The sequence below is a fragment of the Penicillium coprophilum genome (genome assembly GCF_028826855.1).
Source record: "Penicillium coprophilum strain IBT 35676 chromosome Unknown utg000004l_segment0_segment0, whole genome shotgun sequence".
Classification (NCBI taxonomy): Eukaryota; Fungi; Ascomycota; class Eurotiomycetes; order Eurotiales; family Aspergillaceae; genus Penicillium; species Penicillium coprophilum.
In genome coordinates, this window is record NW_026622723.1 from 6861332 (window position 1) to 6874825 (window position 13494).

The window sequence follows — 13494 nt, forward strand, 5'->3', positions numbered from 1 at the left end:
CGAAATATCATAAAGTCTTCCAAAGTTAACTACGGGGCTAGACGATTTTCTTTCTTGCCATGATTCTCCTCTTGCAACTTGGGTCACTCTGGCCAAAGAGTGTCTCCCAGTCCAGAAAGCGATACAATATTCGAGCTTGATACTGCCAATGAGCTGCGAGCTGCGTGCTGCGGACAAGGTGTTCGTTACTTGGTGTGCGATATACTACCACCCTTGTTGTGAAAGCCTAGGAATTGTCTTCTATCAACTCCCAAGATATCTCTTCCAGCCATCCCGGAGACAATATCTCTTTCCTTCCCCGCCATCTCGAATCACAAATTTCTCCCAACGTCCTTCTTTTCCAGACCCGATTACCAATAGAGTCTGGTCATCGCACCAGCCTATGAGGCCTTTATGAGGCCGGCCAAATGAGGGCCCGATTGGTGGCACATGCGGCGAGCTCAAGTTGGCTTGCTCACCAATCTCAAAATGGGCGTTGGCAAATGAATAAACGTCTGAGAAGACACGAGGAAGCAGGGGAATCTTGCCAAGGATTCCCCATTTGTGACTAGGAGGTGTTTCCTCGGATGCCGATGATGGTGACTGACTGCGACGAGCGGCGGGTTGCTGATGGGGGATGTCAAAGATGTGGAGAGTCGATTTGTCAGACGTTACTGCCAACAAAGTATTGGACGGCGAAAAGGAAATTGAGAATACCACAGCATGGTCAACGCCACGTCGCAGTTCGGCCAGCTTTGTACAATTCCCTGTAGCGAATATACGAACCAAAGTCCCCTTGTACAGATGTCAACAATCCACTAATAGATGATCACAACGTAAGAAAACTCACGGACTCACTCGCAGTTGCGAGCAATTTCCCATTTGGACTCAGGGCCATAGCACGCAACGGTGTGCTATGTGCGGGTATGATACTGATATTGCCGGTCTCCAGCTCTATCATTTGGACCTGGCCTGGAGACCGACCAGGGAATGCCAGCACCTTTTGATCCAGACAGGCCAGTCCCAAAGGGTTGTCGGAGGTCTCGAAGACTGATAACTTCTGCGGGGGGTTGGAAAATGCAAATACATGGACGCTGTTCAATAGAACGGCGACAATCTTTGATTTGGAGAGACGGACACCGAGGACGGAAGTACGGAACTCAAGCGTGATGGCCGCTTTTTGTTTAGCATCGTCCCATATAACCAACTAAAGGTGTCCGTGAGCTCAGATGCCCCTGGATTGTTATGGGAATGATTGCTTACCTTGTTCTGTGGAAACTTCGGGTTTTTTCCACCACCAACAATAGCTAAGTAGTTTGACTGGCCAAGCATTTCCGCTATCCCGATGCCTGCGTTGAAATCTGAAGTGCAGATAAGACAGTTAGGTTAGATTCTTTTATATTTGGATCATTCTTGACTTTGAGAATTAATTCTTTACCTCTCAGGACCTTGAGCTCGCAAGGGTTGGCATTATATACTGTTCAGTCGTTTTATCAGCCAGGGCTCCATAGTTCATGATATAAGCTAGCTTCCAAGGTCCTGCTGACAGCTGATTCAAGGCTTTCTTACCACAAAATCCCGTATCCAAGCCCACTGAGAAGCAACTGTTATCATGATTAAATGTTGCCGAGAGTGAATATGGTCCGATGGACTCATCGATAGATTGACGGGTATTCATTGCTTTATGTCAACGAAGCATAGTTGAATAGAATTTGGCGAAGTAGATCAATGTGGATAGACTCTGTCTATTCAAGCCCTCCAGCCCTAATAAATATTTGGTCTTCACGATCGTTTCAGGTTCAAATGCTTCCAAATGCCTTCACTGGATGTCTTCCCCGAGCTTAATCGATAAGAGCAATGCGGGCAAGATCCACATTGACACCTCAGGCCGTAGATTATATAATCATACGGTTGCCAGCAGCGACCCACTTTGATCAACCCCTGAGTTGTTGATGCCAGCTGGGTATAGAGGCAATATTAGGGAAATAGGGGAAATACTGAGTGTGATAATTGACAACTTACTCAATGGTGTTTTGTTTTTTTCTGCATCCACTTATTGTGACTGATCAAGACCTCGAGAGCTTTGTAGAAGTAAAAAAGTAGCAGACTGGAGAAGAAGAGCTGTCCCGTGATTGGCCTATTTGGGAAAGGGGGAAACACGAACTGTCTTTCCCCCCTACTCTCTCCAGACTCTCAGGAGAGCCAAGTTTCACACCATTCTTCCTCGTTATTAATTCCTTGCTTTGGACTTCTTTCTCCGGACACTTCTTTAATCTTCCTTTAGTTCACAATGTCGTCAGCACTCAACGCGGTATGTGCATTCCCCTTTTAATTCGGAGCTTCCCGCTTTCTTGAAAAGTTTCCCAAGCTAATTGCAGGCCCGTACTCATTTCGGGTAGATCAAGATCCGTCGCAAGAAGAATGTCAAGAAGGGAATTCAGTTCTGTTTGATGGTCTGCGGCGCCAGTGGAACAGGTATGGTCGAGACGAATTACTCGAATTCCAGCGACTAACAGGATCTCCTTTCTGCGACAGGCCGCACCACTTTCGTCAACACTCTCTGCGGCAAGCAGGTTCTGGAAGGCAAGGATGCCGATGATGCCGCCAATGCCCACCTCGAGGAGGGTGTCCGCATCAAGCCCGTGACTGTCGGTCAGTTGAAACCGCCCCCGCGCGCGGCGCTTGTACCAAGCTATTAATACTGACACTGGGATTCCAGAGCTCGAGTTGGACGAGGAGGGAACCCGCATTTCCCTGACCATCGTCGATACCCCCGGGTTTGGTGACCAGATTGACAACGAGGCCAGGCACGTACACACAGATACTCCACGACTGTTCATGGACTGACTTCTCGGGTAGCTTCGGTGAGATTGTCGGTTATCTTGAGCGCCAATACGATGATATTCTTGCAGAGGAGTCGCGAATTAAGCGTAACCCTCGATTCAGGGATAACCGAGTGCACGTGCTGCTCTACTTCATCACACCCACTGGCCATGGTCTGCGTGAACTCGATATCGAATTGATGAAGCGCCTTTCTCCCCGTGTTAACGTCATTCCCGTCATTGGAAAGGCCGACTCGCTCACTCCCGCCGAATTGGCCGAGTCCAAGAAGCTGATCATGGAGGACATTGAACACTACCGCATTCCCGTCTACAACTTCCCTTACGACATTGAGGAGGATGATGAGGACACTGTGGAGGAGAACGCCGAGCTCCGTGGATTGATGCCCTTTGCTATTGTTGGCTCGGAAGACTTCGTTGAGATTGACAACCGGAAAGTGCGCGCGCGCCAATACCCATGGGGTGTCGTCGAGGTTGAGAACCCTCGTCACTCTGACTTCCTGGCGATCCGTAGCGCTCTGCTCCACAGCCACTTGGCTGATTTGAAGGAGATCACTCACGACTTCCTCTATGAGAACTACCGTACCGAGAAACTCAGCAAGAGCGTCGATGGTGGCTCTGGGTATGTCTTTCCTGAAACTACAAATGGATACAATCTTTATGCTAACATATGGATGAACAGTGGCTATGATTCTGCTATGAACCCCGAGGATCTTGCCAACCAGTCTGTCCGCCTCAAGGAGGAGCAGCTCCGCCGCGAGGAGGAGAAGCTGCGCGAGATTGAGATCAAGGTACAGCGTGAGATTGCCGAGAAGCGACAGGAGCTGTTGGCCCGGGAGAGCCAGCTCCGAGAGATTGAGGCTCGCATGCAGCGCGAGCAGCAAAGCCAGGGCAATATGGGCGAAGCAGCCAACGGAGAGGCCTAGATATACCCTGTCGACGGTGCAGCTCATTCAACGGGGCGCCGATTCGCAATGTGATACCGTTTGTGCCAATGGACTTTTATGGCACCAACAAGTTGGCTTTTGTTTATGGGATAATATTGACTGTTTATTCACGTTAATAGCTTTTTTCTTCTTTTCTTACCTTTGCGAGGATGGGTCACCTCAACATAGATTACGGCGCTCCGGTCCCGAATTGTGGGTGCAATTCTTCTCATTTTCAATGGGAGACTGAACTGTTCTTATCAGTTTCTGGTTCCATCGATATACTTCTCTCGCGTTCAATCCGGTGACTGCCTCCGTTTCAGCACATGTTTTCGCCGTGTCCAGGTCATCCTGTCTCTTTTCCTTTTCATCACATCCCAGTTGCCACCGAGACATGTTGCTGTATCATTTCTATTTCCTCCTCTTCTCTGCTTCCTCTCCTGTTCTTGTCCAAAGTCCGCAGCGCAGCAATATTCCCTCTTCCCTTGTTTTTTTTTTTGCGTTCGTGGCTCCTGTCTGTTCATTATCTATCCTTTCTCCTCGCCTGTCTTCCTAGCCCCCGATAGTAATTGAGGAAGAAAAAGTACCTAACTCGCTCCCTTACTTGTGTCATTTTTCGGGGCTCTGCTACTGTAGTCGATTCCTGAGTATTATTTGTAGCAGCGTGAGGACAGTGCAAAACGACCATGAAAGATAATCGAATATCCATGATTGGATTTAACCACATTAACAAACTAGGCTTAAATCTACTGCAATCCCCATCTGAAATGTAATTGCCTTTCACTTCAATGAGATTGCTAAGTATAATAGGCAAAGATGCCTCGAACTCAAAACGATACAGGTAGAACGAAAATGTCTCGAGAATATGGCAATGCCGAAGGAGACACACCCATCGGGAGATAGAAAGAGCTAAAGAAGAAGGGTAAAAATTTTTCAAAAGAAGAGAAAGGACCAAATGCAGTCAACAAAAAGTAGAAGAGGAAGAAAAAACAAGCAAAAAGCAAGAAAGCAGACACGCAAGAAGTGGTATTTGCGCTCCATTGTACATTGCGTAGAAAAGACGGGAAAACCCCCCGATTTATTGTAATTGGTATCGAGGAAGGGGAGGGACTGGTGTTTGCGAAGTAGATGCGGGTGATCGGCTGAAATGTTGTAGACACAACACAGTACATACAGTCACGACCTTGCGAGTGTGCTGGGATGACACATACAGTAAATGGCGCATGTGAATGAGAACTTCTCAAGAGAAATTTCTGATGCTGCAGGAAGAGATGCGGACAACATCAAGTTGGGGATGTCAAGCTGGATTGTAACATGCATTCGTCGGATATTAGACGGCTGCTTGTGGCTTGTTGGTCCAGAAATCTAAACTGGCAACAGTGTCATAGCCTTGCTCATCCTCATAGGCATAGATAATCTACCCAAACCAGTCAGCGCTTGATCAGTGATAGAAAAACTCCCAGAGAAAGCTTCTAGGAGAATCCTTGAAACAACATACCTCGCGTGTAGAACTGTGTAACATGCGAATGTTCTTGCCAGTCATGAGGTGCGTCAATTCACTTGTTTCAACATGTCGAATTTCAACAAAGTTGGGCTCGAATGCTAGAATATAAGGGTATGATAGAGCGAATGCGTTCGGATTGCCCTCCCAGGCAATCCTCCAGTCCGGACGGGCTCGCCAGCCGTTGCGGTTGACGAAGAATGAGAAATCACTATAGTTGAGTAGGAACTCGCCATTCATACGTTCAATATGGATGGGCTTGACATTCTCCTTTCGTGCCACGAAATCAAGGGACGTGTCGGCCTGGTCAAGGAGAGACTGTGTCTCTGTTGTTTCTAGACTGACCACTTCAAATCCACGCGCACAACCAACGCACAGAGTAGAACGTAGGAAGTGGATAGAAGAAGATTCGGCAGGGATATAGTATTCCTGTATAGAAGTGTTAGTGCGGAGTGAACCACATACATGCAAGAGTGAACACGGACCTTGAATGGCTTGAGAGTATCCTGGCCACCCTGGAACATTTTGCTGACGGCAGACTTCTTCTTTCCTTTGGCCAGATTGTCCATCGGCTCGTAAACCTTGATTGTACTCGATAGCGCCGATGTTTTGACCGAGCAGACAAGATGACGACCGAGACCAATGCCTGCCTTGAAAAAGTTGGCATGGCCCTGAATTTTCTTGGGCCGCTTTGCCATGATGTTCTGCCCCTCAACAATATCGAGAGCGTCCATGGGATAAGAGGAAAGCGTTTTATTTGCCAGAACCAACAGCAGCTGGTATTCCTCTAGAGTATCGATTTGCGTGACTTGAGTGGCCTCTAGAACCTTTCTTGGTTTTGCTGATTTGTCTTTGGGCCAGCGCTCAGAGACAAATATGCCATTATCGGTTCCGTAGACTAGTTTTCGGCCTCCATCTGGGAGCAGTTAGCGAGTGAGACTTGGCCCGAGTAAGAAACTTCACTTACCAATAGGAACAAGACAGTTGATCCGATTAACCGCTGCGAAGAAACCTTCGCTTAGTATCGTCTTGTTGTAGAAATTGCTATTTCGCTCCCACAATTTGTGTTGTTGTTGCTCAACCGCTTCGATGAACTTTCGTCGTGTGGCGCTACTTGTGGCATATAGAGTCTGCTCGTAACCACCTTTGCCGAGATGCCTGAACGTGATTGGCAGTCCACCATCCTTGGCAGGAGGGGGATTGTTGATGACAGTCTTGTTGGACAGGAGACTGGATGAAGGTCTTTTGGCAATACCTAATCGTGGAATAACCTCTTCCATTTGAGCGATCACCAACAGTTCTAAAGGAATGGGTTTCCTGTATACCCGAGACTCCTCGCGTTTATTCACTGTTTTGACGCGAACGAGGAGGACGGCATGGTCAAAAAGATACGCAGTGACATCAGAGCTGTCGGCTGTCGTCTTCTTGAATGACATCTTCATGATCATTTGTCGATTTTCTTCTGTGAGCTTCAAATCGACATAGTCCGCAGAATTGAATTTCAGCGCAGCGTTCAGTTGGACCAAGTTAAAATGATTCTCCGCTTTTCCACTTTCGGCATTGACGCGCGAAAGGAAATCCTTGATTAGCTTGATGGCCTTTGGAATATCTTCTTTATCAGGGTTGCCATCCGCACTGTGTTTGTAAACACCTTCAAGCAAAAGCGGGTATCTTGCAAGACGAGTTGTAGGCTTTGTCAAATATCCGTTCAGTTCCAGCTTCCGAGATTCCTTGAGACGTTCCGTGTCTTCGACAAATTTGGCAAAGGCTGGATTTGATGATTTCTCCTTCTCAAACTCGTACTTTCCGTAAAGTTGATTGGCACCATATTTGATGAAAGGGTCGAAATTGGGGACGTGTTGACAGAATATGTCGCCAATGGTTTGAACGACTTGACTCTCCTTTTGTCGAGCATTCAAGGCTTCACACAGAGCGCTGTTGACCTTGAGGACCTCTAAACAGTTGCCAAACACGGTTCGAATGAATTTCTCACGCCGGTGTTCCGGAATTGGCGAGTGAGCGGTGGTTCCAGCAGCACGCAACGGTCGCATCCAGAAATCCCGCAAATACTCTAGGTCCTTGACGAAATCACGCTCCGTGTACATGAGCTCGAAGATAACCTCCTGCCGTTTCTTCTCGTGATCATCAACAGAGTCTGAAACCTCTTTAGGCACCGTGCTAATCCAAAGCTTTTGATTATCATTGTCGTCGTCATCATCGGGAGGCAGAGCGGTTTTGGATTCCGATGTTCCCAATACCGGTTGAGGTTTCAGATTCAACCTGGCTTGCTGCTCGAGTCGCCGTGGACAAGCAATGGAATAGCAGAGTGTGTCCTTGGTGCAAGTGGGAGAATAACATTCAGTAAGGAGAGTGAAAACTCCATTAACTTCGATTGTCGACTTGTCTTCTCCCATCGTTTCCTTGAATTGATAGACCTCTCCGGGTGCATCGCGAAGACGATGGTCATATGTGACATCGTGGAAGAACTTTTGAGCATCCAGCGCACGGCCAAGCAAAAGAGCGAGGTTGCGGTCGTTGGTTCTGATGATGGAGCCGATCAAGTCAACTGAATCAGTACCAGAGAACGCATTTTGATATGAAAGACCGTTCTTCTGTCGTTCGCCGAGTGAAATCTTCTCTCTAAAAACCTCGGCGACAAGAGAAAGCAGAGCAGGATAGACCACAGGAACTTTCCGCTGCGAATCCCTGGAAACAAGAGTAGTTTTGCCGCCAGAGCTCTGTGTGGCTTGGCTTTGAACGCTCATCGTCCGATCGGGCGCAACGGTGGATGCCATGGACATAGTCCGAGATCTTTGCGATGCGTCACTTGGCTGACGAGACGTAACAGACTCGTCGGGACTAGGTTGCATCATTGAGTCGTACCTTATGGGAATCTGCTGATCGTGACCTGACGGAGGTCTGCGGTGCGGTATTGACCTTCCACTATTCATGATATGCGGATCCCGGTCCGATGACCAAGAAGTCATAGACATAGCTCGTTCATTCGCATGCTTTTCTGGGACAGGACGGCCGAGCTGGGTCATCTGGGCTCCAGAATGATACTGTTCACGGCGAGAGGCAGTGGCGGAGGTGTGATTGAAGTTGCTTGGCGGAATCTGGTAAGGCGGCCCGCCTAGTCTTGCCATGGATCTTGATCGGGAGGAATCAGAATTCAGCGCAGGAGGAGGCATTGGGCGATTGAAATCCCTGGGTTCTGGATATTGCGGAGCAGGGCTTGGTCTTGACTCGAGGCGTTGAGGTCGAGGATAAGAAGCAAAGCGTTGTTGGCTACCAGGGGGTTTTGTCGAGGAGGCTGATGTGAAGACATTGTCGCCGAGGTCCCTGGATTGTAGGCTTGGTATTGCCCAGACGGTGGGGGTGGAGGATATCCATTCGATGGTCCCAATGGCGGCCCATGTCCATTTGGCATTTGCCGTGTTGGCGGCGGCGGGGGTCTTTGAAATTGAGGATGTGCGACATGCGACGACATGGTATGAGCGCGAGCTTGTGAGAATTGCGGAGTCTGCGAGTTCATGGTATGGGAGCGTCCTGCGGGCGGTGCACCTCCAAAAATGTCTGAATACGCTGCATCCCGCTGCGTGGACGAGGCGGGTCCGTGAGGCCGGTAATTCCGGCTACGCTGGCCCCCCAAATCCGCCATCTTCAAGAATTATCAGCGATCAGGGACTATTAGTAGTGCTTTGATCAGATATGCAAGGTGTATCTATGCCGGGGTGCGAGGAAGGCGAAAGGGGTATCCGGATTGATCGTGGAGGGCGTTCAGGGCGTCGCAAGAGGTTCGAGATCGTAGACAACGGGAGAAACGATAGAGGTAGAACGAGAGAAAATCTCCGTAGGTAGTACCCTCGAAAGAAATAATAGATTGTCTCAAGAGTACCGATGGGACTCAATATTCCATAACTCCCCTCAGTTCGGATGGGGAATTTAGAGGCGATATCAAACGGTACTAATGGAAAAGCGCCAGGAGCTATGAGCGCAACAAATTCAAGGCTCCTTTCGATTTCATGCCCTCAGCATCTTCCGAGATTTTGAGGTGAGTAGTAAAGGTAGGAGAGCTGTTGAAAGTGGGGGTGGTAGTTGGATGTTGAAAATGCAGTAATAAACTGGGGGGAGGGGACCAGGAGAACGAGGATGGCGAAGGTGACGGCGAGGCCGGTATGGTAATTTCAATACAAAGGCTCTTAATTCGCACATATACCAGCGACAGAGCGTTCAGAGTCGAATACATCGGGTACGGTATCGTCACCGCCCAGGACCGGACAATGGCGTGGACTACGGCGGGCGAAGTGGCCATGTGGAACACCCAAAGCCCCGAAACCTATCAACAGCCCGAACTTCTCCCTTCCCTTGGCCGTGTATCAAACAGCTCTCATTTTCCTGTTATATTTCTTTCTTGTGATCTGCAAGATTAGTCTTGCTTCAACGTCACCATGGCAGACAGCGAGCTTGCGCCCAAGTTCGCTCCGTTCTTCTCCTTTGTGAGTTCAGTCTTGGAGAATATTGGAGTTGCTAGACTAACAGGTTTCCCATACTAGGCTGGAATTGCCGCTGCAGTGAGTTCATCGTTACCTCGTTTCGATTTGACCGTGCCCTAACCGTTCTCTATAGATGATCTTCGGTTGTACGTGAATTACTTCGCATGGAAGGAGCTCTCTAGGTTCTAGGTATTCGGACAAACAACTTACAATCTCACAGCGGCAGGAGCAGCTTATGGCACAGCGAAGTCTGGCATTGGAATTGCAGGCGTGGGAACCTATCGGGCTGATCTCATCATGAAGGTAAGAAACCATTTATCGAGGTTCGCCGGTTCCCCGATGGATAGCACGATAGCTAATTGGGTTCGTGACTTCAGTCCCTCATTCCCGTTGTTATGTCCGGTATCATTGCAGTCTACGGCCTCGTTATCGCCGTGCTCATCGCACAAGCAGTGGGCCCAACAACCAATATGAGCTTATACAGGTATGTTTTGACAGTGTTGGATAGATTTGAAGCTTGACACAAGCTCACACTGTACAGTGGCTTCATGCATCTTGGTGCTGGAATGTCAGTTGGTCTCACAGGTGTGGCTGCTGGCTATACAATTGGAATTGTGGGCGATGCTGTAAGTACCCTATATGCGCGGCAAGGTGAGAGGACTATTGAGCTCTAACAGCTACTCCAGGGTGTTCGAGCATACATGCAACAGTCTCGTGTCTACGTGGGAATGATTCTCATCCTGATTTTTGGCGAAGTTCTTGGGCTTTATGGGTAGGTCTCCGAGTTGGACTCCCGATCTTCAAATTATTCTTACTGACATGGTTTTCAGCTTGATTGTTGGTTTGATCCTAAACTCGAAGTCTTGAGCGAGCCATACCGCGCCTTATTCCACACTTTTCTTCCGTCCGCGACCGGTCATCCTGAGCTCAAAGATGTCTCACACCACTTAATAGATGTGTACTAAAAACTGTAACCAAGACAGTTAAGGCTGTATGGAGATACTGGCATCTGAATCGAAGAACATTTTTCCGGTGTACAATACCGTATATATTCGGGTTCAAAGCTCAAAGCTTACTCAGTCCGGTTTATCACCGTAGTTTCTCTTCCCGTTCAGCCCCGCCCCCATAGATACGTCAGAGGCAGAACTTCCTTTTCACAACTCTTTGCCCCGCGATTTTTCTAGAGCCCAATACTCTTTCAAATCCTCGAACCTCGATGTTATTTATGATCTGAAGCTCGGAATCAGCCTGTGTTGCCGATTGGTGGCGCGCTAACGGGGTCTCCATAAACGTTTTTTTTCTTCCTTTTAACCGCGATATGATCTTTGACCATTCTAATGGCAACCGGAGCAGTGCAACATTCGCCAAATGAGGCGCCAGGAACCATGGTATTTTCCAAGCTAAATGCAAATCTGCATCACAAGGAGAAGCAGCTCGTCGAAACCCTCCGCCATTCTCCGCGATCCTCAAACCCTTTCCTTATCACCGAACGCCAGGAGGATAAGCAACTATGCATCTCGTCAAGAAGTCTGCATGTGAGCGATTTTACGCTCATTAAGACTCTTGGAACCGGTGAGCGCGTGACCTATCTCATATTTTTCTTACACGAGTCGCATCTGACTGTTCATGTCTTTTTTTTTTATCGTATAGGCACTTTCGCTCGGGTGTGGCTCGCAAGGTTAAAAGACGAAAAGGACAAGAACAAAGTTTATGCATTGAAAATTCTTCGAAAGGCGGACGGTAAGCGCCACTTTGTCTAACGTTGCGCATGGTGAGGGAAAACTTGTGCTGATTCCGACTGGAAAGTGATCAAACTCAAGCAAGTGGAGCATGTGCGCAACGAGCGGAAAGCTCTCGCAGCAGTCATTGACCACCCTTTCATCACTACCCTGATTGCATCATTCTCGGATGACAAATGCCTCTACATGCTGGTATGGCACTTTCTTTGGATTTGGAGAATGTCGTGATTGAGCCCAGGGTGTTAACAAATTGCTAGCTGGACTATTGTCCTGGAGGCGAGATATTTACCTATCTACGACGACAGCGACGCTTCAGCGAAGAAACATCGACATTTTATGCTGCGGAAATAACAATGACAATTGAGTTCCTGCACGACGTCCATGGAGTTGCATATCGAGATCTCAAACCGGAGAATATCCTGTTGGATGCCGATGGTCACATCAAGCTCGTTGACTTTGGGTTTGCAAAGCAAGTCGATAACCGCGAGACATACACATTATGTGGCACGCCGGAATATCTGGCCCCAGAGGTTATTCAAAACAGTGGCCATGGACTTGCAGTGGACTGGTGGGCTCTTGGGATTTTGATCTACGAATTTTTGATCGGACAGCCCCCTTTCTGGGATCAGAACCCTATGCGCATTTACGAGCAGATTATTGAAGGTCGTCTACGCTTCCCACCGAATATGCCGGCCGCAGCACAGAACATCGTCTCTCTACTCTGTAAAACAAATCCGTCGGAGCGACTCGGCCACATCTCTGGTGGATCGACTCGAGTCAAGTCCCATCCGTTCTTTCAAGATGTTATTTGGGATGATTTGTTTTATCGCCGGGTGAAAGGGCCTATAATTCCCCGCCTATCCCACCCCGCGGACACGGGTAACTTTGAAGAATACCCGGATCCCCCCGACCTCAGGAACACGAACATCTACACGGAAGATCTGAAGAAGAAGTATGAGGCGCTATTCAGTGACTTCTGAAATATCTTCGCCATTACAACCTAAGCTCTCATTGAATGTTCGTTCTTCCGAGATAATCAGATGACGGCCATCTATCCCTCTCTAACCCCACGCAACCCCCACGGATGCCTCCCCGCGTGAGCGAATGCTCCTCCATCCAGACGCCAGACTCGCGAACATTCGCGCCGATCTTGACCTTTTGGTATTCAGATGAGATCCCATGACAGTCCTTGGAATTAATGTCTGTGGAAAATCTGGCCGCGGGGGATATCACACGCCTCGCTATGCTGTTCAGCTGGTCTCACCGCCACCATTTGACCTACCTTCACTTTCTCTCACGCCCACACTCTCATACACCAGTATGAAGACCATCCTGGGCAGAGTATAGGTTTTTTTATTTTCTTTTTCTCACATGCCCTTTCCTTTGCAGAAACCTTGTGTTGACCATCGGGATGGAGATGGGTCACCCGGGATTCAAACTCTTGCCTAAACACCTCAGCGCTCTCACAAGGGTTCTAAACGCAATCTTTTGAACAGGAAGCGTTTTAATGGCATTTTCTTTTGACTCTCTTTTCATCCAACAATCATCAACATTTATAGTTATGGGTGGTGGACCACGATGTTACATAGGTGGTTGCTTCTTTTCATTCGGGAGTTCCAATGTCCTCCACTCAAGTTATTCCTCGCTGCATCTACATATAGGTATGTATGTGTTTTCATGTTGAATGTATGAGCTCGTTGTCAGTGCGAGTTTAATGTCATATCACACCTCTTCAAATAGACTATGTCTCCTGCGATTTGATATTTTAGATTCTGCGTAATCAATTCATTGGCCATAATAGAAATACATAAATCCTCTCGATCGCCACCAAAGGAACTTGCATCTTTTAGCAGTGGAAATCGAAGTATCTCTGAATGCCGTCTTACAGCGCACCACAATTTATGTATCCTGTAAGCGACAGGACTCAAACCTTTGATATATTAGACAGTACCGGGTTCAACTCAACAAGAATAATTCAATGACTTCTGCAGCCTCGTGATGTCTTTGACTGTG

General features: G+C 48.2%; 5 protein-coding genes across 5 annotated transcripts; 3 read left to right on the forward strand and 2 right to left on the reverse strand.

Annotated features, from left to right (window-relative positions):
• Positions 1 to 243: 243 nt before the first annotated feature.
• N7500_007010 (phosphatidylinositol-3,5-bisphosphate binding protein HSV2) lies at positions 244 to 1657 on the reverse strand (the record flags this gene model as incomplete). Its single annotated transcript, XM_056678154.1, has 5 exons — positions 244 to 774; positions 830 to 1186; positions 1243 to 1340; positions 1418 to 1456; positions 1549 to 1657. The coding sequence occupies 5 exons, from the start codon at positions 1655 to 1657 to the stop codon at positions 244 to 246; spliced, it is 1134 nt and encodes a 377-aa protein (XP_056533154.1).
• A 612-nt stretch (positions 1658 to 2269) lies between these two features.
• aspA (uncharacterized protein) lies at positions 2270 to 3745 on the forward strand (the record flags this gene model as incomplete). The annotated part of the gene is made up of 6 exons (XM_056678155.1): positions 2270 to 2290; positions 2379 to 2454; positions 2515 to 2631; positions 2699 to 2786; positions 2839 to 3441; positions 3502 to 3745. 6 exons carry the CDS (start codon positions 2270 to 2272, stop codon positions 3743 to 3745), a joined length of 1149 nt encoding a protein of 382 aa, XP_056533155.1.
• Positions 3746 to 5075: 1330 nt separating this feature from the next.
• rom2 (putative Rho guanyl nucleotide exchange factor (Rom2)) lies at positions 5076 to 8907 on the reverse strand (the record flags this gene model as incomplete). The annotated part of the gene is made up of 5 exons (XM_056678156.1): positions 5076 to 5162; positions 5244 to 5675; positions 5732 to 6162; positions 6214 to 8769; positions 8811 to 8907. The coding sequence occupies 5 exons, from the start codon at positions 8905 to 8907 to the stop codon at positions 5076 to 5078; spliced, it is 3603 nt and encodes a 1200-aa protein (XP_056533156.1).
• Positions 8908 to 9697: 790 nt separating this feature from the next.
• Positions 9698 to 10609, forward strand: N7500_007013 (V-type proton ATPase proteolipid subunit; the record flags this gene model as incomplete). The annotated part of the gene is made up of 8 exons (XM_056678157.1): positions 9698 to 9745; positions 9803 to 9820; positions 9876 to 9888; positions 9963 to 10045; positions 10120 to 10226; positions 10284 to 10368; positions 10429 to 10514; positions 10573 to 10609. The coding sequence occupies 8 exons, from the start codon at positions 9698 to 9700 to the stop codon at positions 10607 to 10609; spliced, it is 477 nt and encodes a 158-aa protein (XP_056533157.1).
• A 470-nt stretch (positions 10610 to 11079) lies between these two features.
• On the forward strand, positions 11080 to 12461 carry N7500_007014 (cAMP-dependent protein kinase; the record flags this gene model as incomplete). The annotated part of the gene is made up of 4 exons (XM_056678158.1): positions 11080 to 11314; positions 11393 to 11482; positions 11549 to 11673; positions 11739 to 12461. The coding sequence occupies 4 exons, from the start codon at positions 11080 to 11082 to the stop codon at positions 12459 to 12461; spliced, it is 1173 nt and encodes a 390-aa protein (XP_056533158.1).
• Positions 12462 to 13494: the final 1033 nt, after the last annotated feature.